Below are 22,453 nucleotides of genomic sequence, written 5' to 3' on the forward strand. Positions count from 1 at the left end.
TTGTGTGATTGGCCGAGGCCCCCCCGGGGCGGCTCAGCCCACGCAGGGGGGGATTGAGGGGGATTTAGGGCTGAGCCAGGGCCGGGGGGGAGCCGTGGGGGACTTCCCAGAGCTTCCCAGGAAGAGCCGAGAGGCCCCAGGAGCCACCAGAGGGGTTGGGGGGCTGCAGGGAGGGACGGGGGACACCCCCAGCTGACCTCTGGGTGTCCCCCGGGTGTCCCCAAGGGGGACAGAGGTGTCCTGGGGGGTTTCCCCTCAGGCCATGGTGCCCTGATTCATCATGGAATTCAACAAGGAGGAATTCCGGCGCCAGCTGGGGGCTGGGCTGGGCCGCCTGCACAGGTGAGACCCCAAATTTGGGGGCACAGGGACATTGTGGAGGGTCTGGGGGGGTCAGAATTGGGGTGGTGGGTTGGGACAGGGTGTGGCTGTGGCTTTGTCACCCCTCTGTGACAAGAGCCTGGGGGGAATTTGGGGTCAGGTCATTTGGGGGGGGGGCTTTTGAGGGAGTTTGGGGTGTCCTGCATACGTGTGTTCCCCCCCCACCAAGCCCACGCGTGTCCGTGCCACGCGTGTCCCCGTCCCTGTCCTCGTCCCCTCCCCGGCGCCATCCCCTCCCCGGCGCCACCACCACTGGGGATTTAGAGCCTTTAATCTGCTGCCACCGCCGCCGCGGGGGGGTCCCGGGGGAGCCTGGGGACACGGCGGGGGGGAAAAGGACATGGGGGGGTGGGACTGGGGTGAGCGGAGCCCTCCGCTGGCCCCTGCAGGTTCCTGGAGCGGCGCCAGGATGACCCTGAAAGCCTGGAACTGAGCTCGGGGGGGGCGACCCCAACCCCACCGCGTCCCCCCGTGCTGGACTGCACGTTCTGCGGGCTGCCCCGGCGCTACGGGATCGCCATCCTGTGCGGGATCGGCTTCTGCATCAGCTTCGGCATCCGCTGCAACCTGGGCGTGGCTGTGGTCAGCATGGTCAACCCCAGCCACGGACAGGTACGGGGGCAGCGGGGTCACAGACTGCCCACAGACAGGGGACATCAGGGATTGCTGGGATCCAGGCATGGGGCCTGGGCACGTAAGGGGCAGCAGGGCCAAGGAACAGGTATGGGGTCCCGGGGGGGGCACAGGTCTGGGATGTCTGTGGGACAAGGGACACAGACAGGTGTGGGGGACACACACCTGGACAGGGTGTGTCCCCCCACCCTACTGACCCCTCCCCTGGGTGTCCCCCAGCATGCCCAGTTCAACTGGGACCCCGAGACAGTGGGGATGATCCATGGCTCCTTCTTCTGGGGCTACATTGTCACCCAGATCCCCGGTGGCTTCATCGCCCAGAAATTCGCTGCCAACAGGTCAGTGTTGGTCAGTCCCCTGAAGTGGGGGGCGGCCCTGAAGTGGAGAGTGGCCCTGCCTGAGAATGTCACTGTCACCTCTGTGCCTCTCTGCAGGGTGTTTGGGCTGGCCATCGTGTCCACCTCGGTGCTGAATATGCTGATCCCGTCGGCCGCGCGCACCCACGTCGGCTGCGTCATTGCCGTGCGCGTCATGCAGGGGCTGGTTGAGGTCAGGGCGGGGCGCTTTTTGGGGGGTTCAGGTGTTTTCAGGTGTTTGGGGAGATTATCTGGAGAGTTTTGGTGCGTTGGGGGGTTTTGGAGGTGTTTTGGGGTGTGTAGCAAGGAGCTGGAGTGGGTTTGGAGGTTTTCCAGTGACTTTGGGGTGTTTTGGGACATTTCATGTTGATTCTGGGGTATTTGGGGTGGGTTTTGTTCAGCTGGTGAGGTTGGGGTCTGGACATCCCCACACTCCCACTGGCCAGGGCATGGCCAGGGCTTGGCCGGGGTGGGTGTGACCCTTGTAGCCCCTGGCCCCGGTGCCCAGCAGGGTGTGGCTGTATGGGCGTGGTCTTTGTGGGCGTGGCCCGTGACGATCCCGCCCCTTTCCGGCAGGGTGTGACCTATCCCGCCTGTCACGGCATCTGGAGCAAGTGGGCACCGCCCCTGGAGCGGAGCCGCCTGGCCACCACGGCTTTCTGCGGTATCAGGGCTACTGATGGGCTCAGGGGGGCTACTGGGGGGCTACAGGGCCACCACGGCCTTTGGGAGAACAGGGGGGACGTGGCACAGGACCTGGGGGTGTCAGGAACCCAAGGTGGGGTAGAGGGACACCTCCCCACCCCCGGTAATCGGGGTCTGACGGGGTGGGAGCGGCACATAGGGATCCCAGGGCTTGCAGACTGGTGTGGGGCTGGATGGAAGTGGCGGTCCTGGGGTGTCACTGCGTGTCCCCGGCTGTCCCTGGTCACCGCTGTCCCCCCGGCAGGCTCGTACGCGGGGGCGGTGGTGGCCATGCCGCTGGCCGGGGTCCTGGTGCAATACACGGGGTGGAGCTCGGTGTTCTACGTCTACGGTGAGACCCCCACCCCCCCGGGACTCCCTGAGCCCCCTGATCCCCCCCCTGGGGTCCTCTGGGTCCCCTGAGACCCCCTGAGCCCCCTTAACCCCCCCGCCCCGGGACCCCAGACCCCCACCAGACCCCCTCAGGGACCCCTCCCAGTGCCCCTGGTGACCCCAGTGCCCCCCCAGGCAGTTTCGGGGTGTTCTGGTACCTCTTCTGGGTGTTGGTGTCCTACGAGAGCCCTGCCCAGCACCCCACGATCTCCCCCGAGGAGCGAAAATACATCGAGGAGAGCATCGGCGAGAGCGTGGGCAGCAACCCGCTGCTGGTCAGACTGGGAGCACTGGGATGGGCACTGGGGGGTCACTGGGGGCACTACTGCCACTACTGGTCAGACTGGGAGCACTGGGAGGCACTGAGGGAGTCACTGGGGGTCAAGGGTCATCGGGGGGTCACAGAAGGGTCACTGGGGCCACCACACTTGGGGCCACCAAGGGCACAAACAAGGTCCGGGTGCTTCATCCCGTGGGAATTGCGGCCGGACCCGGACTGGAAGTGGCATGGGGGTCACTCCTGCTGGTCAACTGGTCAGTGGCCACTCCCTTTCCACAGCTGGCCACGCCCTGGCGCCACTTCTTCACCTCAATGCCCGTCTATGCCATCATTGTGGCCAACTTCTGTCGCAGCTGGACCTTCTACCTGCTGCTCATCAGCCAGCCAGCCTATTTCGAGGAGGTCTTTGGCTTTGAAATCAGCAAGGTTGAGCCACAAAACCCCCACAAAACACCCCAAAAACCCCCACAAAAATATCCACCAAAACCTCCCCCCCAAAATCCCCCAAAATTCCAAAATCCCCTCAAACCCCTGTGCAGGTGGGGCTGCTGTCGGCGCTGCCGCACCTGGTGATGACCATCGTGGTGCCCATTGGGGGCCAGATCGCCGATTTCCTGCGCTCCCGGGGACTCATGTCCACCACCAACGTTCGCAAGATGATGAACTGCGGCGGTCAGAGAGGGGACAGGAGGGGACATCAGGGGGGACACGGGGGGGACAGCAGGTGACAATGTCCCCCCCACAGGGTTTGGCATGGAAGCCACACTGCTGCTGGTCGTGGGCTACTCCCACTCCCGGGCCGTGGCCATCTCCTTCCTGGTGCTGGCTGTGGGCTTCAGTGGCTTCGCCATCTCTGGTGGGGACAGGGAACAGAGGGACGGGGGGTGGGGACAGCAGGGGACACACGCGTGACACCCCTGTCCCCCTCCCAGGCTTCAACGTGAACCACCTGGACATCGCCCCGCGCTATGCCAGCGTCCTCATGGGGCTGTCCAACGGCGTGGGGACACTTTCCGGCATGGTGTGTCCCCTCATCGTGGGGGCACTCACACGCCACAAGGTGCGGGGACAACACGGTGGGACAGTGGGGGGCTTGGGGGCAGCAGAAGCCAGGGAGAGACAGTGGGACATGAGGGGACAGTGAGACATGAGGGGACAGTGGGACATGGAGGGACAGTGGGGTCAGAGGAGACAGTGGGACATGTGAGGGGACAGTGGGACATGCGGGGGGACAGTGGGACATGAAGGGACAGTGGGGTCAGAGGAGACAGTGGGACATGTGAGGGGACAGTGGGACATGAGGGGACAGTGGGACATGCGGGGGGACAGTGGGACATGAGGGACAGTGGGACATGGGGGACAGTGGGACATGAGGGGACAGTGGGACATGGGGGGACAGTGGCACCCAGGGGGACACAATGGGGCAGGGGGGACGCGAATTTTGAGGGTCGCGCCGGCCCCCGTCACTCACTGTACGCTTGGCCCCGCCCACTCGTTTTGGCCCCGCTTCCTCCCCATTGCCCGCGCCCCTTATTTTCCCGCCCTTCCCTTGGCCGCGCCCACTCATTTTCCCGCGCTCTCAATTGACCACGCCCCTTTTTCCCGGGTCCGCCCCCGCGCGCTGATTGGCGCAGACGCGGGAGGAGTGGCAGTGGGTGTTCCTGATCGCCGCGCTCGTGCACTACGCGGGCGTGGCTTTCTACGGCGCCTTCGCCTCGGGGGAGCCGCAGCCGTGGGCGGAGCCGCCGCGGGAGGAGGCGGAGCCGCTGGCGCCGGGCGGCCTGGGCAGCGACGAGGAGGAGGAGGAGGAAGGGGAGGAAGAGGGAGGAGGAGTCGGAGTCGGCGGGGGTGGACCCCCGGGAGGACCCCCCGCGAGTTACGGGGCCACCGGCACCACCCCGGCCCCGGGGACCCCCCATGGGTGACGCCGGACGCTGGCTGGAATGTGCTGCAAAAAACCGCACCCCCCTCCAAGGGACCCACCAGGGGACCCCCGAAGACCCCCAGGGACCCACCGGGAAGCCGCCGCCCTCCTCCCATGGCCCCGAAGACCCTCGAAAGCCGGGCCCTCTCCCTCCGCTGTACATATATAAATACAAGGAGCGGCCGCTCGAGAGCCTGGAGCGTTATACTCGGGGCGCTGGGAGGGGCTGGGAGAGGTACGGGGAAGCACCGGGAGGGCCTGGCCGCGGTACTACATACATGCAGACATAAATAGATACATAAATACATGCATAAATACGTGCATACATATTGGGGGCCCCTGGAGGGGCTGCTGGCGGAGCACTGGGAGCTCGGGGAATGGCTCGGACCCGTACTGGAGGACACTGGGAGGTACTGGGGGGGCACCAGAGGCGGTTTTGGATACACTGGGGGACACTGAGGGGATTTTTTCTGGGCCAGGACTCCCCTCCACTTCCGCTCTCGATGGTTCCTCCCGACACGGCTTCGCGGCCTCTTTGCGTCCTTGCATCACTTCCGCCCCTGCAGTTGCCCCGCCGCCGGGAGGGACGACCCCGCGGCGCGCAGAGGGCGGGGCCTCTTTGGCGAGCGGGCGGCGGCCATGGCGGAGCCGCGGGTGCGGCGCGGGGGGACCCGGGGCCACTCGAGGGGGGGCTCGGGGGTCCCGGGTGGGCTCCGGAGGGCCCTGGGAAAGGGCTTAGCGGTAGCGGGGCTGCGGGGAACCGCGGGTGGGCGGCGGGAGGGGCGCGGGGTGCGGCCACGTGGAGGCCCCGCGGTGCGGCATAAGCCCGGTCGGGCCCGGCCGCGGACAGGCCTCACTCCGTGCTCCCGGTGCTGCAGGTTCTGGTGATCGACGGCCGCGGGCACCTCCTGGGCCGGCTGGCAGCGATCGTGGCCAAGCAGGTGCTGCTGGGTGAGTGCGGGGCCCCTTCCCCGGGGAGAACACCGGGAATCCACCGGGATCAGCGCGCCCCCCACGCCGTGATGAGCCTTTTCGGCTGTCGAGTTTGGCGACAATGAGAGCCGCCTCCATGCACTACCAGCTGAGCGCGGGGGGTTCAGGGGCTCGGCAGGCGGGGGAAGCTGCCCGCTCTCGGCCTGGCCCTGACCAGCCCGGCTCCCGCTTTCCCCAGGCCGCCGCGTGGTCGTGGTTCGCTGCGAGGGCATCAACATCTCCGGGAACTTCTACCGCAACAAACGTGAGCTGGGGGACCCCGGGTTTGGGGGGAAATCCCGGCTTTTGGGGAGGGTTCCAGGTCGCGGAGAAGTTGGGGGAAGTTTCCAGAGCGTCCCGGGTTCTCCATGTATCCCCCGACCCCCGTTTTGGGAGGATTTAACCCATTTTCTTATTCCTGGTAGTTCTTAGTCCCCGTATTTAGGGAATTTATTCTGTTTGACCGTGCCGGTGAATTTCCTAGACCGGTTTTAGGGGGATTTAACCTCTTTTCCCATCCCAGCAAAGTCCCCGAGATTTCACGAACCTCCGTTTTTGAGCGATTTCGCCTCGTTTTTCCCCTGCCCCAGTGAAATTCCTGGCGTTCCTGAGGAAGAGGATGAACACCAATCCCTCCCGGGGCCCGTTTCACTTCCGAGCCCCCAGCAGGATCTTCTGGCGCACGGTCCGAGGTGAGCAAGAACCCTGCCAAATCCTTCCCCAAAACCCTCCGGAATTGCCCCTGATTCTTCGGTTTTTACCCCAAATCCAGGGATGCTGCCCCACAAGACCAAGCGGGGCCAGGCGGCCCTGGAGCGGCTCAAGGTTTTCGATGGGATCCCCCCACCCTACGACAAGGTGGGACCCCCAAAATTCAGCCCTGAAATTCCCAGATTCCCCTCCAAATGCCCCCTTCAGCATCCCCACCTTGGAACTCCCCAAACTGCCCCTAAAGCCTGGTGTCTATGATGTCATTTTTACCTACATTGTTTGACTACTTCTGAGAAAAACCTCAAGCCCTGAGACACCTGGAGCCCATAAACCCACCCCAAAACCCCCTGAGGGACCCCAGAAGACCCCAAAATTCCCAAATTTTTCAGCGGAAGCGGATGGTGGTGCCAGCTGCCCTCAAAATCATCCGTCTCAAACCCACGCGCAAGGTGAGCTTGGGGGCTTTTATGGAACTTCGGGGGTGGTTATGGCATTTTAGGGGTGTTTTATGAGAGTTTGGGGCGTTTTTTAATGAGTGTTATGGGATTTGGACGGAGTTTTAGGGGCATTTGGGGAAAATCTGTGGATTACGGGATTCTGGGCGGTTTTATGAAATTTTGGGGGGTTTTGGGAATTTGGGAGGGTTTTATGGGGTGCTGGGGCCCCCCTGATCTTCCAGTGCCCCCCAGTTTGCCGTACTGGGCCGGCTGGCTCACGAGGTGGGCTGGAAGTACCGGGATGTGACAGAAGCACTGGAGGAGAAAAGGAAGGAGAAGGCGAAGCTTCGGTACAACAAAAAGAGGAAGATGATGGTGAGAAAAACGGGGAAAACATCCTAAAATCCTTTGGCATGGCGAGGGGAAGGACAACAGAAAAGGGGAGGGTCTGGAGCCAGGCAGGGAAAACCCCAGGATTTGGGTGTGGGACTCTCCAAGAAATTCACGGGGAGGAAAAACGGGTTGGGAAAGCTCTAAAACCAGGTTAGAGCCCCAACCCAGGGGGTGAGACCCCAACTCCCATAGGAATTCGATGTGTGGGGGGAAATTGGGGACCACTCAATCCCTGATTTTTTTCCACTTTTTTTTTTTTTTTTTTTCCTTTTTTCTGTATTTTGTTTTGCCCTGGTTTTCCTCTCTCCGTTTCCAGAGCCTGCGGCGCCGGGCCGAGCGCAACGCGGAGAAGAAGGCGGCGCCGTTCACGGCGGTGCTTCGGCAGCACGGGCTCCTGCTGTAATAAACCCAAATGGGACAAACTGGGACAAACTGGGAGCGTCTGGGTCTTACTGGGGTCACCTGGGAATGACCAGGGTCAGGTTTTGGAGAGATTTTCCAGCTTTTATTGAGCCACAGGTGGGTGAGACCGAAGCTGCCACAGTTACCCTGGGGGGTCAGGGGTCACTCCAGTGGTCACTCAGGAGGGTCAGTGGTCACTGAGGGTCCCACCCCCACCTGTCCCCGTGCCTCGTCCAGCAGCCGTGCGATGACCTCGCTCTCGGCCAGCGGCATCTCCGGGCTCTCAGTCAGTCCTGGGGGGTACCAGGGGGGGTCAGCAGCCCCCGGACACCCCCCAGAGGTTGAGGCGTCCCAAACCGTGGGGATTTCTCCCCAGACCTCACCCTGCAGCAGGCACTCCCGCACGTGCTGGGCCTCGTAGCGCAGCCCGGTGCTGTGGGGGAAGTTGAGGGGCTCGGCCGGGGGGGGCAGCGGGAAGTGCTCGCGGTGACCCCCCCAGAGCAGCTCGGTGGGGCAGTTCATGTGGCTGGGGAGCTGTGGGGGGCAGAGGGGGTGTCAGGGGCACCTTGGGCCCCAAAAACCAAACCCCAGAGTACAAGCCAGGAAAAAGCCCTCCCCAAAACAAACAAAAAAACCCAAATCACCCCAAAGAAAACCCAAACCCTGGCACAAATGAAACAGAATCCTGAAAAACTCAAAACAGCCCCCAAACCATGAGAACCCCAAAACCCTCAAAAACACCCACTCCCCCAAAAAACCAGTAACAACAAAAATTCTAAAATTAACCCCAAAACAAAACATAAAAAATCGAAAAGCCCCAAACTAAAAACAACTCAAAAAAAACCCCAACTCCCACGGTCCCTCCCTAAAATAAAGGTTTTCCATCTAAAACTCCCCAAATCCGGGATTTTTAACCCCGTGGCAGCGTTTGGTTCCTCCCGCCCCCCAGTTTTCGGGGCCGAGCCCGGTTTTTCGGGTCACCTGAGCCCAGCCCCGCGGCCCCCCCAGCGCCGCCCCCCCCGGCAGCTCCGCGGCCATGGAGAAGGTGAGCACGGCCAGGGCTCGCCCGGGGAACTCCAGCGTCACCGCCACCGACTCGTCCACGCCTGGGAAACGGGGAAAACCGGAAAAGAACGGCGGGACAAACTCGGAAAAGCGCGGGAGGGGGAGTGGGACAAGAGAAAATAGGGGGATAAAGTGGGAATAAAACGGAGGCAAACGAGACAAAAGGGGAAGGAAAGTGGGAAAATGGGGAGTGACCCCAATCCCCTCCCAATCCCCTCTCAGTGCCCCTCAGCCTCCCCAGTCCCTTCCAGTCCCTCTCAATCCCCCCATTCCCCACTCAATTCCCCCTCAGTGCCCCCCAGTCCCCGCCCAGTGCCCCCCAATCCCCTCCCAGTGCCCCCCAGTCCCCTCCCAGTCCCTGCCCAGTGCCTCCCAATCCCCGCCTAGTCTCCCCTAGCGCCCCCAATCCCCTCCCAGTGTCCCTCAGCCTCCCCAGTCCCTTCCAGTCCCTCCCAGTCTCCCCATTCCCCACCCAATCCCCTCCCAGTGCCCCAACTCCCCTCCCAGTGCCCCAAATCCTCCCCCAATGCCCCCCAGTACCCCCAGTCCGTACCAGTGGGGTGCAGCACGCCGTGGGCCCGCAGGGCGGTGGGGGGCTTGCCCCCCCCCAGCAGGGCCAGTGCCATCTGCAGCCCGTAGCCCCCCAGGTCCAGCAGGACCCCCCCGCCCAGCCCCGGCTCGCGCAGCCGTGGGACCCCCCCGAGCTGGAAGCCGAGCTCCCCCCGCAGCACCAGGGGCGTCCCCAGGGCCCCCCCGGCTGCGAGTGAGCGCAGCCGCCGCCAGGCCGGGAAAAAGCGGGTCCAGAACCCCTGCGGGGAGAGGGGATGGGGTACTGGGGGCACTGGAAGCACTGGGAATGGGGGACTTGGAGCACTGGGAGGACTGGGAATGGGATGTCCGCGGTACCAGGGGGCTGAAAACACTGGGAATGGTGAACTGGGCGGACTGGGAATGGGGGACTGGGAGGGCTGGGACGGCTGGGAATGGGGAGAGGGGGGGCCTGAGAGTCGAGAGAATGGGGAAATGGGAAAGACTGGGGGTACTGGGAGGGATGGGAATAGGGGGAAAGGGTCTGGGAGGACGGGGAGTACCGGAAATGGGGGCACTGGGGTCACTGGGATGACGGGGAATGGGGTCCCGGGGAGTGGGGTCCCGGCTGGGGCCGCACCTCCATCAGGAACACCCCGCGCTCCCGGGCCGTCCGCACCAGCTCCGCGACCTCGCAGGCCCCGAGCGCCATCGGCTTCTCCATTAGCACCGCCCGGCCGTGGCGCAGGAACAACAGCCCCGTGGGCAGGTGCGCGGGGTTCACCACCCCCACGTACACCACGTCTGTGGGGACACCCCACAAACCGCCTCAGAGCACTCCCAAAACAAACCTGACCCCAAAACAAAAACCAAAATCCCCCCAGAAAACAAAAAAACCCCTCCGACCTCAAAGTGCCCCACTGTTTGTCTCCCCGGCATACATCACGTCTGATAGGGACATCCCAAAAGTACCCCGATCCCAAAAGAACCCATCAGAAAACCCCAAACCACCCCTGCCCCCAAAAAAACACATCAGGGAGCAATAAAAATACCCAGGAGCCCCCCAAAAACACCCCCAGAAGTGCTTCAGGACATCCCAAACCCCTGTAGGATCCCCCAAACCCTTGCAGGGTCTCACCAACGTCAGGATCCTCAGCCAGCTCCTCGTAGGATCCGTAGGCTCGGGGCACCCCAAAACGCCGGGCAAAGGCCTGGGCGCGCCCCAAATCCCGGGCGGCCACGGCCACCACCTGCGGAGGGGACAGCCAGGGGTCGTGGCGACCCCAAAATCTTGGGGTCACCCCAAAAGTGCCCCGGATTTCCGGGATTGAAAGGGAATCCCAAGGTCTGGGACATCAGGCCTACCCAGGAAATGGGATTACGCAACGGGGGGGACACGCCCAGGTTTTTTGGGGTCGCACCCAGGTTCTGGGGAGCTCCCAGGGATTTTGGGGGGGGGGTCCAGGAGTTTTGTGGGGGGGTCCCCTCCCTCCTCCAAGGGCCCCGCGGTGTCACCGTGTGCTCCGTGGGGGGCAGGGTCTTCAGGGCCACCGCGAAGTCGTGGCTGATGGCCCCGGCCGAGCAGATGCCCCAGCGGGTGGGGCCGGGGGGCGACCCGGGCTGGGCTTTGGGGGCCTCCGGGGCGGGACACGGCTCCGGTTCCTTCTCCCGATCCATCTCCCGGTCCCGATCCGGATCCGTGCCCGAACCTGCCGGGGCACGAACGGGGCCGCGCCCGCCCCACCCCCACGCGTGGGAAGCTCCCCGCGCCCCTCCCCCCTCCCACGCGCGGGTGGGGGAGGGGTGGGAGGCCCTCAGAAATGGGGGGGGGGGGGCGGGAGCTGCCCCTGAGACCCCTCGAAAGGACGCGGGGGATTTGGGGGATCCAAGGTTCGGGGGGTCCCCGGGGGCCGGGGAATTTTGGGGATTTTGGGGGGATTTGGGTTCCCGGGAGCCTCTAGATATCCGGAATTTTGGGGGGATTTCGGGGCTCCCGGATTTCGGGGATTTTGGGGGTTTCGGGGGTCCCGGGATCCCCTCCGGGGCGTTTCATTCATGAGACGGCGGCGGGGACGCGGCCTCCTCCCAACACGTGCTGGGGCCCCGCCCCCTCAGCGCGGCGCCGCGTTCCCATTGGTCAGAGGCCGCGGGGAGGCGTGACCAGTATGCAAATGAGCGGCGCGAGAACCAGGGTTTATTAGCGGCTTGGGGGCGTGACTTTTGGGGGACGGGACTCGCTCGCGGCCCGGCGCGCGGCGATTGGCTGCGGGCGGGGGCGGGGTGGGTTGCCGCATTCCTATTGGCTAAAAGCGTGGGCGGGACACGGCGGCGTGTTTCTATTGGCCGAGCGGCGGCGGGCGGCACGGGACGGCACATTGCCATTGGCAGAGAGCGGGAGGGGCGGGGCCTGGAGCGATGGCGGCGGCGGCGCTGCGGTCCCGGGGCGGCGGAGCGGTGAGAGGGGTGGGGAACCAGTTCCACCAGTGATCCCTCCCAGGGCTCCCGGTGACCCCTCCCGGTGCCACCACTGCCCCCTCCCAGTGTCCCCAGTGACCCCTCGGAGCTCCCAGTGCCACCGGTGCCACCCCACAGGGACACCACTGACCCCTCCCAGTGCTTCCAGTAACTCCTCCCAGTGTCCTCTTGGTGCTCCCAGTGCTCCCAGTCCCCTCCCAGGCCCTACTGGAGCCCCACCCAGGACTCCCAGATCCCCCCGTGGACCTGCCCAGTTACACTCGGGCTCTGCTGGAGTTCACCCCAGTGCTCCCAGTGCCTCCCAGTTCCCATCCCAGTGCTCCCAGTGTCCTCCCAGTGCCTCCCAGTACCCCCCAACCCCTCCCAGTGCCCGTCACAGTGCTCCCAGTGCCTCCCAGTACCCCCCAACCCCTCCCAGTGCCCGTCACAGTGCTCCCAGTGTCCTCCCAGTACTCCCCAACCCCTTCCAGTTCCCATCCCAGTGCTCCCAGTGTCCTCCCAGTTCCTCACAGAGCCCCCCAGCCCCTCCCAGTGCCTGTCCCAGTGCTCCCAGTGCCCATCCCGGTGCTCCCAGTGCCTCCCAATTCCTCACAGTCCTCCCAGTGCCCCACCAGTTCCTCCCAGTCCCCATCCCAGTGCTCCCCAATCCCTCCCAGCGCCCTCCCGGGCCCTCCCAGTGCCCCCGGTCCATTCCCAGTCGCTCCCAGTGCTCCCAGTCCCGCGCGTCTCCCGCGATGGCGCCGGGGGGGGTCAAAGTCCGGCCGGGGGGGGCGGGAGAGGGGCAGGGCCTGGAACCTTCCCCCATTGCCCCGCCTTCCCCCCTGCCGGCAAACTGGGGTAAAACTGGTTAAACTGGGGTAAAACGGGACAAACTGGGGTTAAACTGGGGTAAAATGGGGCCAAACTGGGCTAAAACTGGCCAAACTGGGGTAAAATGGGCCAAAGTGGGGTAAAACTGGTTAAACTGGAGTAAAATGGGCCAAACTGGGGTCAAACTGGGGTAAAATCGGGCCAAACTGGGGTAAAACCGGTCAAACTTGGGTAAAATGGGGTCAAACTGGGGTAAAATGGGGCCAAACTGGGGTAAAATGGGGTCAAACTGGAGTAAAATGGGGCCAAATTGGGGTAAAATGGACCAAACTGGGGTAAAATCGGGCCAAACTGGGATAAAACTGGTTAAACTGGGGTAAAATGGGGCCAAACTGGGGTAAAATGGGGTCAAACTGGGGTAAAATGGGGCCAAATTGGGGTAAAATGGGCCTTCGTGTCCCCCCAGGTCCTGGCGACGCTGCTGCGGCCCCGGCGTGGCTACAACAGCACCTTCCGGGTGAGCGGGGGGCCGGGACCCCCAAAAGCGCCCCGAAACCCCCCAGATAGAGCCCCCAAATCCCGCCGGGCCCCCCCAAATGACGCCAAGCCCTCGCCAGGCCTCGGAGCTGGAGCTGGAGCGCTCGGGGGCCCCCGGCACCCCCCCAGCCCCCCAGGACCTGGTGTTCGGGAAGGTTTTCACCGACCACATGCTGATGGTGGAGTGGAGCCGGGACCGGGGCTGGGGGCGCCCCAAAATCCGCCCCTTCCAGGAGCTGCGGCTGCACCCGGCCTCGTCCGCCCTGCACTACGCCGTGGAGGTCAGGGGAGCCAAAAACACCCCGAAAACGCCCCAAAAATCACCCTAAAGTTACCCCAAATCACCCCAAACATGCCCCTATGCCGTGGAGGTCAGAGGAGCCAAAACCGCCTCAGAATAGCCCCAAAAATCACCCTAAACTTGGGACCACGCCGTGGAAATCAGGGGAACAAAAAACACCCTGGGATCACCACAAAAATCACCCCAAATAACCCCAACCCTGCACTATGCCACGGAGGTCAGGGGAGCAAAAAACACTCTGAAAACATCCTAGAATCACTCCAAAAATCACTCCAAATTACCCCAAACCCTGCACCATGCCATGGAGGCCAGCGGGACCCCAAAAACATCCCTGGGAGCCCCAAAATCACCCTAAAACCCCCTTGAGACCCCCTCAAATCACTCCAGGACTCCTGGGACCCTCTGAAAACCCCCTGGTAGCCCCCTAATGCACCCCAAATCCCTCCTAGACCTCCCGGGACCCCTCAAAATCCTCCCCAAACCCCTGGGACTCCCCTCTCCACAGCTCTTTGAGGGTCTCAAGGCTTTTCGGGGTGATGACGACAAAATTCGGCTTTTCCGCCCCGACCTGAACATGGAGAGGATGCAGAGATCAGCCCGCAGGGTCTGCCTGCCCGTGAGTGGGGTGTCCCCCCGAAAAATCCCCAAATAACCCCAAAACCCCCTCAAAATTACCGCCAAAATGATCCCAAAATAACCCCAAGCCCACCCCAAATAACTCCCAAAATAACCCCCAAAATTACCCCAAAATTACCCCTTAACTCCCCCAGAATAACCCCAAAAATCTTCCCCTGGGGGGTCTCCCTGCCCGTTGAGTGGGATGTCTCCTCCCCAAAAAAATCCCAAAATAACCCCAAAACACCCTCAAAAAACCCTCAAAAAACCCTGAGATGCCCTAAATCCCCCACCAAATAACCCTAAAACCACTTTAACACCCCTGATACTCCCCCAAAATCCTCCAAAATAAAAGACCCCATCCCAGTCCCTCCCACTGCCAATTTTTTCCCAAAAAGTGCTGGTTTTCGCCTGAAAAGTGCGGGGTTTTTTCCTCCCAACCCCTCCCGGTGCCCCCGCCCAACTCCCTCCCAGCGCTCCCAGGGCTCCCAGTGCACCCAGTCCCCGTTCCCGCAGGAATTCGACGGGCGGGAGCTGCTGGAGTGCATCCGGGCGCTGGTGCGGCTCGAGGGGCGCTGGGTGCCCCGGGACCCCCAGAGCAGCCTCTACATCCGACCCACCTTCATCGGCACCGAGGTGGGCGGGGGGCTGCGGGTCCTGGGGCGGTTTGGGGAGGGTTGGAGGGGATTTGGGGAGGGTTGGAGGGGATTTGGGGAGGGTTGGAGGGGGCTTGGAGAGGGTTGAAGGGGATTTGGGGAGGTTACTGGGGGCTCCGGTGGGATTTGGGGGGTGCTGGGGGGTCGGGGGAGAGGTTCCAGGGGGATTTGGGGTATCGTGGGGGGTTTATTTGAGGTTTGAGGGGCATCGAAAGGGTCGTGGAAGGGTTTGGGGGTGGTTTTGGGAAGATTCTTGGAGTCCTGGGAGGGGGCTTGGAGGGTCCTGGGGGATTTGGGGGCTCCGGAGCGGGGTCCCTGAGCCGTTCCCCACCTCGCAGCCCACGCTGGGGGTCGCGCCCCCCGGGCGGGCGCTGCTGTTCGTGGTGCTGTGCCCGGTGGGTCCCTATTTCCCGGGGGGGGCCTTCACCCCCATCCGGCTCCTGGCTGACCCCCGGCACGTGCGGGCCTGGCCGGGGGGCGCCGGACACTGCAAACTGGGCGGGTGAGTGACCGCCGGGGAGTGACCACCGGGGAGTGACCACCGGGGAGTGACAACGGGGAGTGACCACCTGGGATTGACCACGGGGGAGTGACCGCCGGGGAGTGACCACCGGGGAGTGACCACCTGGGATTGACCACCTGGGATTGACCGCCGGGGAGTGACCGCCGGGGAGTGACCGCCGGGGAGTGACCACCGGGGAGTGACCGCCGGGGAGTGACAACGGGGGAGTGACCGCTGGGGAGTGACCGCCGGGGAGTGACCACGGGGGAGTGACCACCGGGGAGTGACCGCCGGGGAGTGACAACGGGGGAGTGACCGCTGGGGAGTGACCACCGGGTGGGATTTGGGAGGGTTTGGGGAAGATTTGAGGGGTCCCGGGGCGGTCCCACCCTTGCTGTTTTTGCAGATTTTCCTGGGGGACCCGCGGGGGTTGTGGGGTTTCCTGAGGGGGTGTGTTTGGGTTTTTTGGGGGTGCCCCAAGCTGCACCCACCCCCCGCAGGAATTACGGGCCATGCCTGGAGCTGCAGGAGGAGGCGCGGGCCCGCGGGTGTCACCAGGTGCTGTGGCTCTACGGCCCCGAGTGCCACCTGACCGAGGTGGGCACCATGAACCTCTTCATCTTCTGGGAGCGCCCGGACGGGGGTACGGGGGGTCCCGGGGGGGTCCTGGGGGGGTCCCGGGGGGGTTCGGGGGGGTTCGGGGTGTCGGGAGAGGCTGGGACGCGATGGGGACGGGAGGTGACCAAGCATCCCCCAGGGTTTCGGGGGGTCCCGAGGGGATTTGGGAAGGGTCAGGAGATGCCAGGGTGGGATTGAAGGGGTTTTGGGGGGTGCTGGGGGGGTTTGGGAGGTCCTGGGGGGTCCTGGGCACGGGGTTCGGGGGAGTTTTAAGGGTGCGGGGGGGTCTGGACTGGTCTGGGGGTCCTGGGCGAGGGTCAGGGGGTGACCGACCCTGTCTCCCCCAGGGGTGGAGCTGGTGACCCCCCCCCTGGACGGGCTGATCCTGCCCGGGGTGACCCGGCAGAGCTTCCTGGAGCTGGCCCGGCAGTGGGTACGGAGGATTTGGGGGTACCTGGGGGGTTTGGGGGGCTCCAGGGGGGATTTGGGGAGGGATTCAGGAGGTCTGGAGAGGATTTGGGGGGTCGGGGGGTATTAGAGAGGATTCTGGAGAGATTCAGGAAATTCTTTGGGGGTCTAGAAAGTATTTGGGGATTTTTGGCGGGTCCAGAGTGGATTTGGGAACAGTTTGGGGAGGATTTGGGGCAGTTTGGGGGGGGGTCTCTAAGTCAGATCCATGGTCATTGGTGAAGTCCGGGGGGTGGTGGGGAAAGGGGGACATCGGGACTGCCCCCGACGCCCCCAAATGTGCCCCCCCAGGGTGAGTTCCAGGTGCGCGAGGCCCCCCTGCCCATGGACAGCGTTTTGGGGGCGCTGCGGGGGGGGCGGCTGCGGGAGATGTTTGGGGCCGGCACCGCCTGCGTCGTCTCTCCCGTGGGGGAGATCCTGTACCAGGACAAGGTTTGGGGGTCCGGGGGGGTCTCCAGGGTCTGGGGGGAGGGGTTCTGGGGGGCTTGGGGAGTTATGGGGTTTGGGGGAATTTTTTGGGGGGGTCCTGTGAAGGTTTTCGGGGAGGTTTTGGGGTCTCGGAGGGGTTTGGGGAGGGGGGTTATGGAGTCCTGGGGGGTGGTTCTGGGGGCCCGGATGGAATTTGGGGGTCCCAGGGGGAACGTTTTGGCGTCTCGGTGACCCCCACTCTGTGTCCCGCTGGCCCCAAAAGCTGCACCCGGTGCCCACCATGGAGAACGGCCCCAAAGTGGCCAGGAGGTTCCTGCAGGAGCTCAACGACATCCAGGTGACATTTGGGGAGGGGGTCCCCATCCCGGGGGGGCGGTCCTGGGGCAGCCCCGTGTTGGGGAGGGGCGCAGAGGAGGAAATTTGGGGGAAATGGGAGGGAAATTGGGGGAAAGTGGGGAGGAGCAGGAAAGCGAGGGAGGGTCCGGGGGGGATTTGGAGGCGGGGAGCACGATGCTGGGGGAGTATCCTGGGTTTGGGGGGAGTCCTGAGTTTGGGGAGGGTCCGGGTTGGGGTGGGGGGGTCACAGGACAGAAAATTCTGGGGGAAATTGGGGGGAAAATGGGAAAGGGAAGGGGAAAACGAGAAAGGAGTCATGAGTGACCCCCCGCTTTGTGTCCCCCCCCCACAGTACGGCCGCGTCCCCAGCCCATGGGCCCAGCCCGTGTGACCCCCCCCGAGACGGGGCCGAGACCCCCCCAAAAACCAGCACCGGACCCTCTGGGGGGGTCGCGGGACCCCCCGCAAAATACACCAAAAATGGGGAGGGGCACAGAACTTCCCCTCCCCCCCTTCAATCCCTCTCGGGGGGGTCCCAAATCCCCCCCAAACACTCCAGACCCTTTTGGGGGGGTCTCAAATCCCCACCCCACAACACTCCAGACCCTCCCCAGCTCAGCTCCTCCCCCCCGTGCAATACTCTGAGCTGACCCCTCCCCGATTTTGGGGTCCCTCCTCCCAAATTTGGGTGGTCTCGCTCCTCCCTCAGTGCCTTGGGACCCCCCCCCAGCGCTTGCAAAGCCTTAAACGACCCTTCCCCAATCCCCACTCCCCCAAATTTGGGACCCCTCCCTCACCGAAGGTCAGCGGGGGTCGTTAATAAACACCGATTAATGACGGATTAATTAACGGGTAATTAGTGGTGATTAATGGGGGAGGAGGGCTGTCGGGGAGGGGGGGCGGATGGGGAGGGAGGGGATGGGACACGGCCACAAGGTCCCCAAGGTCCCAAAGATCCCAAATCCCCCCAACACCGGTTTGGCTTTTTTTCCAAAAATCTCCTTTATTTTCCCATTTCTCCCCCCGTTTTACAAAACCATCCCGAGACAATAAATAGGATTTTTTTTTTTGGGGGGTGCTAATAATAACAATAATAATAACAATAGTAATATTATTAATAAAAATAATAAAAATAATTATAAAATAATATCAATATTAATAATAATAATAATAATAATTAGCGGTGGGCAGAGAATAAATTAGAATAAATTAGGCTGGGGTCAGAGCCGGTTGCGCAGCAGGACGAGCCCGCGTGCCGCCCAGTCCAGGTACAGGTGCAGCCCCCGCGTGACGGCGTGAGCGGCCCGCACCGCGCCCCACGGCGACACCGGCGGCGGCGGCACGGCCGGGGGGGGCGCGGCGGGGCGGGGCAGCGACAGCCGGGACACCTGCGGGGGGACACGGGGTCAGGGGACACGGGGACACACCTGGGGGGGGTAGAGGGACACACCTGGGTGGGGTAAAGGGACACCTGCGGGGGGACACGGGGTCAGGGGACACGGGGTCAGGGGACACGGGGACACACCTGGGGGGGACACGGGGTCAGGGGACACAGGGACACACCTGGGGGGGACACGGGGTCGGGGGGCGACACCTGGGCTGAGGACACCGGGAGAATCCCTTTCCACAAGCCCCGCCTATGGCCGAGGCCACGCCCCCAGGCCGCGCCCCCTCCGCACCGCTGGTGCCGCCGGTTCGAGTCCCACCACCGCCACCTCGCCAAGCCCCGCCCCGGCCACACCCAGCCGCACCTTACCAGGTGTTCCACGCGACCCCGCAGGCGCTCGAGGCGCGCCCGCAGAGCCCCCAGGTCCGGCTCCAGCCCCCGCAGGGCCCCCCCGGCGCGGCGCAGCCACTCCAGGAGCCGCTGGTACCGCAGCAGGTCAGACCCCAGGCGGGGCAGCAGCGCCGAGGCCTGGGGGGCACCGGTGGGTCAGGGGACATTGGGGACACCAGGGGAGGTCAGGGGGACACAGGGAGGGGTCAGGGGATTCAGGATGTTCAAGGGGATCGGGAGAAACGGGATGGGATTGAGGGCGTCAAACGGACGCGAGGGGGTCGTGGATTACTCACGAGGGACCCCAGACCCACGGGGACCCCACGGCACCCAGCCCCCCTCCCTCGCGGAGCCCCCTCCCCGTGCCAGGGGCACTCCCAAAACTCTTCTCGCGCCCCCGCGTGTCCGTGTGCCCCACCTGGATGTTGGGCAGCTCCAGGGCGCTCATGGCCAGCACGGGCAGAGAGTCCAGCTTGTGCTCCCCCTCGGCCGGGAATCGCGACTTCTGTCGCGACAAGAGTGAGGGGGGTCAACCCGCGCCAGGCCCCGCCCCCGACACGCGGGGCAGGGGGGTCGCGAGGGTCTCGCGGGGGGGCGGTACCCACGAGGAGCTCGAGGAAAGCCTTTGTGTCGCCGAGCAGGGCCTTGGCCAGGTTGATGACGCTGTCCAGGTCCCCGCGCGTGTCCGGGGGCGGGGGGCGCGGGCGGGGGGCGAGCGCCAGCCCCGGGCCCGGCCACAGCCCCGGCCACAGCCCCAGCAGCGCCAGCAGCGCCCGCCACGGAGCCCCTGCGGACACGCGTGGGGAGAGGGGTTGGGGTTTGGGGGTGCCCAGGAGGGGAGATTTGGGGCACGGGAGATCCCGGGAATCCCGGGGTCTGGGGGCCACGGGAATCGCGAGGCTTGGGGCAAGTTTCGGGCGCGGGAGGTGCCGCGAATCCCGGGATTTGGGGACGTCCCGGGACACCCGGGGCTCAGGAATGGAGGGATCGAGGATCCCGGGGATCCCCAGGATGTCGGGGATGCGGTTCCTGCTTTTCCCGGGATTCCGGGATTCTCGGAGCTGGCGGCTCCCCGTGCTCCCGGGAATGCCGGGGCTGGGGGTTTTGCGGCTCCCGGTGTTCCCGGGAAAGTCCGGGATGGGGATCACAGGGATCCTTCATCTCCCGGGATTCGGCGATCCTGGGGATGAGGGATCCTGGCGTTCCTGGGGCCGGGGGTCCCGGGATCTCGGGACGCAGTTCCCGGGATTTGGGAGTCCCGGCGCTCCCGGGATTGTCGGGACTGCCGGGATTGTCTGGGGCGGGGTATGGGGCTCCATCCCGGGATCGGAGGTCCTGGAGGACCCGGGGCTGAAGGATCCAGGTGCTCCCTCCCTGCGTTCCAGGGAATTTGAGGATCCCGGGACTGGAGCATCCCGGGGCTCCTGGGATCGTTGGAATCTCGGGATTCCCGGGGCTGGGAGGTCGCCGGGATCCCGGTGTTGGGGATGTCGGGGCTCTCGGAATTTGGGTCTCCTGGAACTTGGGACTCCCGGTCTTGGGAACGGCGGGAATTCCGGGATTTGTGTCTCCCGGCACCGGGAAAACCGGGCACTCCCGGGAATGGGGATTCCTCCGACTCTCGGAGTTCAGGGAGCTCAGAATTTTGGGCTCCAGGAATCTCGTGAGCTCGGGGATCGCGGGAATCACGGAATTTGAGGCTCCCGTAATTCGGTAATTTCGGGGCTGTTGGGAAATGGGACTCTTGGGCTCGGGAATTGCGAGAATGTGGGGATCCCAAGGGATTTTGGTGCTGTCGGAATTCGGGACTCCCGGGCGTGGGGATGGTGGGAATCCCGGGATCTGGGGCTCAGTTTTTGTGCAAACTGCGCATTCCCGGCTTTGGGGTCTCCGAGCAATTCGGGGCTGGCAAAATTCGGGGTTCCCGCGGCGCTTTTTGGGGCCGCGCAGGCGGCATTTGGACATTCCCCGGATTAGCTTCTCGCGGCCGGTGCTGGGCGAGGGTTAGGATGGGGTGGGGGCTGCGGGCGGGGGGCGGCGGCGGCCGCGCGTCCTGTGCGGTCCCGGCTGGAAACTTTGATGCGGGGCTGAGTCAGGGGCGGCGGCGGCGGCACCTGCAGGAGCCCCCGCGCGTGGGGGGCCCACCCGCGGCGGGGGAAACGGCGGGGGGGGGTCCCTCCGCTTCTTCCACATCCCCAAAATCCCCCCAAAACCTCGCACGGCCCCCGCAAACCGAACCCCTCCGCATTCACACCTGGGCGACCCCGCGCGTGTCCCCCCCGCCCCCCGCCGCCCCCACGCGTGTCCCGGGGGGGCGCGGCCGCCGCGGGCGGGCAGGTGCGCCGGGGCCGTTTGCGGTTTGAGGCGCGGCCGCAGCTGCCCGTGGCCCGGGGCCACGCGGGTGGACGCGCCCGGTCCCGTGGGGTGTGGGGTGTGTGGGGTGCGGGGGGTGCGGGGCAGGGGATCCACCCGCGGACACCCCCCACGCGGCGCGGGGGGCGGCACGGGATCGCCCCCAAGCCCTCCCCGTGGGGTTCGCCCGGTCGCCGTCCCCACCACGCGTGTCCGCGGCCGGCACTTACGTGTCATGGCGGGGCGCGGGGGTCCTTCCGCGGGGTCCCCACGGGGCGCGGCGGGCGCCGGACCCACGCGGGAGCGCGGGGGGCGCGGGCGGGGGGCGGCGGGGATCGCACTCAGCCCCACTCGCACCCACGGGCGTGCTCGGGGCTCCGCTCCCACGAGAGGGTCCCGCTCGCGGTGTCGCGGCGGGGTCGCCCCCGGCGGGGACACGGCGCGGGGGACACGCGCTCACCCACGCGGCGTGACCCGCTCAGAGCCGCTCCCACGGGCCGTGACACGCTGCCACCGCCGCGGCCGCGCCGCCGCTGTCACACTCGCGGTCGCACCCGGGGGGACACGCCGCCGCTCTCCGTGACACTCTCCCACGGCCACGCTGCCACTCTCTCCGTGTCCCCACTGCCACCAGCGCCCTCGGGGACGGGACACGCTCCCGCTGCCACCCGCGCTGCCGCGGCCGCTCTGCCACGTTCCGGCCGCGCTGCCGCTCGCCGGGACGGTCCCCACGCGGCGGGACGGTCCCCACGCGGCGGGACACGCTCCCACTCTCTCTCTCTCTCTCTTTCTCTCTCTCTCACGCCCCCCTCACACTTTGTCCCCTCCCCGCCGCGTCCCCCGTCACAGCCGCGTCCCCGGCACCACCCGCGTGGGGCGTGTGTGGGGGACACTCGCGTGGGAGCGGCCGGGCCGAGTGTCCGCGTGTCCGGGTGTCCCCGCGTGACGCCCGGCGCGCCGCCCGCCCCCTTTATACCCCGCGGGAGCCGCCGCCGCCGCCGCCGCCGATGACACATCCTGAGTCACGGCTTTTCCATTCAGCAACGGCCCGGGGGGAGCGAAACCCCCCACAGCGGCCCCCGGACACGCGCGACCCCCCCGGGACCCCCCCCGGGCAGCGAGGGACCCCCGCGCACCGGCTGAGGCGACGCGGAGTGGAGGGGGGACACGGGGGGGGCAGCAGCGGCCGGAGCGGTGATGCGGGGTCGGGACCTGAGAGGGGCACCGGGGGCGCACCTGGAGCGGGGGGGCCGGGGCTGCACCTGGAGCGGCCCCGAACCTGCGCTGGGGGGTACCGGGACAGGCCCGAACCCGGTACCGGCAGCGAGGGGCACCGGGATCCATCCCGAACCTGGAGCAGGGCGCACCTGGACGGGTCCCGCACCTGGAGCGGGACGTCCCGGGACCGGTCCCGAGCG

The 22,453-nt window shown here is 65.3% G+C and overlaps 5 protein-coding genes and 2 non-coding genes across 8 annotated transcripts; 5 read left to right on the forward strand and 2 right to left on the reverse strand.

Moving 5' to 3' along the window:
* Window positions 1–211: 211 nt before the first annotated feature.
* SLC17A7 (solute carrier family 17 member 7) lies at window positions 212–4,750 on the forward strand. Its single transcript, XM_086871589.1, has 12 exons — window positions 212–342; window positions 771–993; window positions 1,234–1,352; window positions 1,449–1,563; window positions 1,947–2,034; window positions 2,320–2,406; window positions 2,583–2,722; window positions 3,007–3,153; window positions 3,267–3,399; window positions 3,473–3,583; window positions 3,660–3,787; window positions 4,362–4,750. The coding sequence occupies exons 1-12, from the start codon at window positions 281–283 to the stop codon at window positions 4,650–4,652; spliced, it is 1,644 nt and encodes a 547-aa protein (XP_086727715.1). The 5' UTR covers window positions 212–280; the 3' UTR covers window positions 4,653–4,750.
* A 402-nt stretch (window positions 4,751–5,152) lies between these two features.
* On the forward strand, window positions 5,153–7,596 carry RPL13A (ribosomal protein L13a). Its single transcript, XM_086871588.1, has 8 exons — window positions 5,153–5,305; window positions 5,530–5,602; window positions 5,823–5,888; window positions 6,214–6,315; window positions 6,396–6,481; window positions 6,724–6,783; window positions 7,024–7,146; window positions 7,481–7,596. Exons 1-8 carry the CDS (start codon window positions 5,291–5,293, stop codon window positions 7,565–7,567), a joined length of 612 nt encoding a protein of 203 aa, XP_086727714.1. The 5' UTR covers window positions 5,153–5,290; the 3' UTR covers window positions 7,568–7,596.
* On the forward strand, window positions 5,664–5,742 carry LOC111946097 (small nucleolar RNA Z195/SNORD33/SNORD32 family). The gene has a single exon (XR_002871945.1). It is a non-coding gene; the product is annotated as a small nucleolar RNA Z195/SNORD33/SNORD32 family (small nucleolar RNA).
* LOC111946098 (small nucleolar RNA SNORD34) lies at window positions 6,581–6,653 on the forward strand. The gene has a single exon (XR_002871946.1). It is a non-coding gene; the product is annotated as a small nucleolar RNA SNORD34 (small nucleolar RNA).
* A 51-nt stretch (window positions 7,597–7,647) lies between the features above and the next one.
* On the reverse strand, window positions 7,648–10,922 carry DHDH (dihydrodiol dehydrogenase). The gene is made up of 7 exons (XM_086871533.1): window positions 10,675–10,922; window positions 10,298–10,409; window positions 9,800–9,963; window positions 9,185–9,440; window positions 8,548–8,672; window positions 7,950–8,100; window positions 7,648–7,859 (listed from the first exon to the last, which is right to left on the reverse strand). Exons 1-7 carry the CDS (start codon window positions 10,834–10,836, stop codon window positions 7,741–7,743), a joined length of 1,089 nt encoding a protein of 362 aa, XP_086727659.1. The 5' UTR covers window positions 10,837–10,922; the 3' UTR covers window positions 7,648–7,740.
* Window positions 10,923–11,509: 587 nt separating this feature from the next.
* BCAT2 (branched chain amino acid transaminase 2) lies at window positions 11,510–17,751 on the forward strand. Of its 2 annotated transcripts, none has more exons than XM_086871587.1 (11): window positions 11,510–11,622; window positions 12,911–12,961; window positions 13,062–13,262; window positions 13,788–13,898; window positions 14,414–14,533; window positions 14,892–15,055; window positions 15,556–15,698; window positions 16,021–16,106; window positions 16,433–16,573; window positions 16,833–16,907; window positions 17,259–17,751. In XM_086871587.1, exons 1-11 carry the CDS (start codon window positions 11,575–11,577, stop codon window positions 17,295–17,297), a joined length of 1,179 nt encoding a protein of 392 aa, XP_086727713.1. In that variant the 5' UTR covers window positions 11,510–11,574; the 3' UTR covers window positions 17,298–17,751. The 2 variants fall into 2 exon arrangements, with proteins under 2 accessions (XP_086727713.1, XP_086727711.1); XM_086871585.1 differs by having other exon boundaries at window positions 11,510–11,613.
* Window positions 17,752–18,126: 375 nt separating this feature from the next.
* Window positions 18,127–21,272, reverse strand: IL11 (interleukin 11). Its single transcript, XM_086871534.1, has 5 exons — window positions 21,266–21,272; window positions 19,289–19,470; window positions 19,102–19,188; window positions 18,663–18,821; window positions 18,127–18,294 (listed from the first exon to the last, which is right to left on the reverse strand). Exons 1-5 carry the CDS (start codon window positions 21,270–21,272, stop codon window positions 18,127–18,129), a joined length of 603 nt encoding a protein of 200 aa, XP_086727660.1.
* Between the last annotated feature and the right edge of the window lie 1,181 nt (window positions 21,273–22,453).

Source organism: Cyanistes caeruleus, chromosome 36 (assembly GCF_971803275.1).
Source record: "Cyanistes caeruleus chromosome 36, bCyaCae1.hap1.1, whole genome shotgun sequence".
Lineage (NCBI taxonomy): Eukaryota > Metazoa > Chordata > Aves > Passeriformes > Paridae > Cyanistes > Cyanistes caeruleus.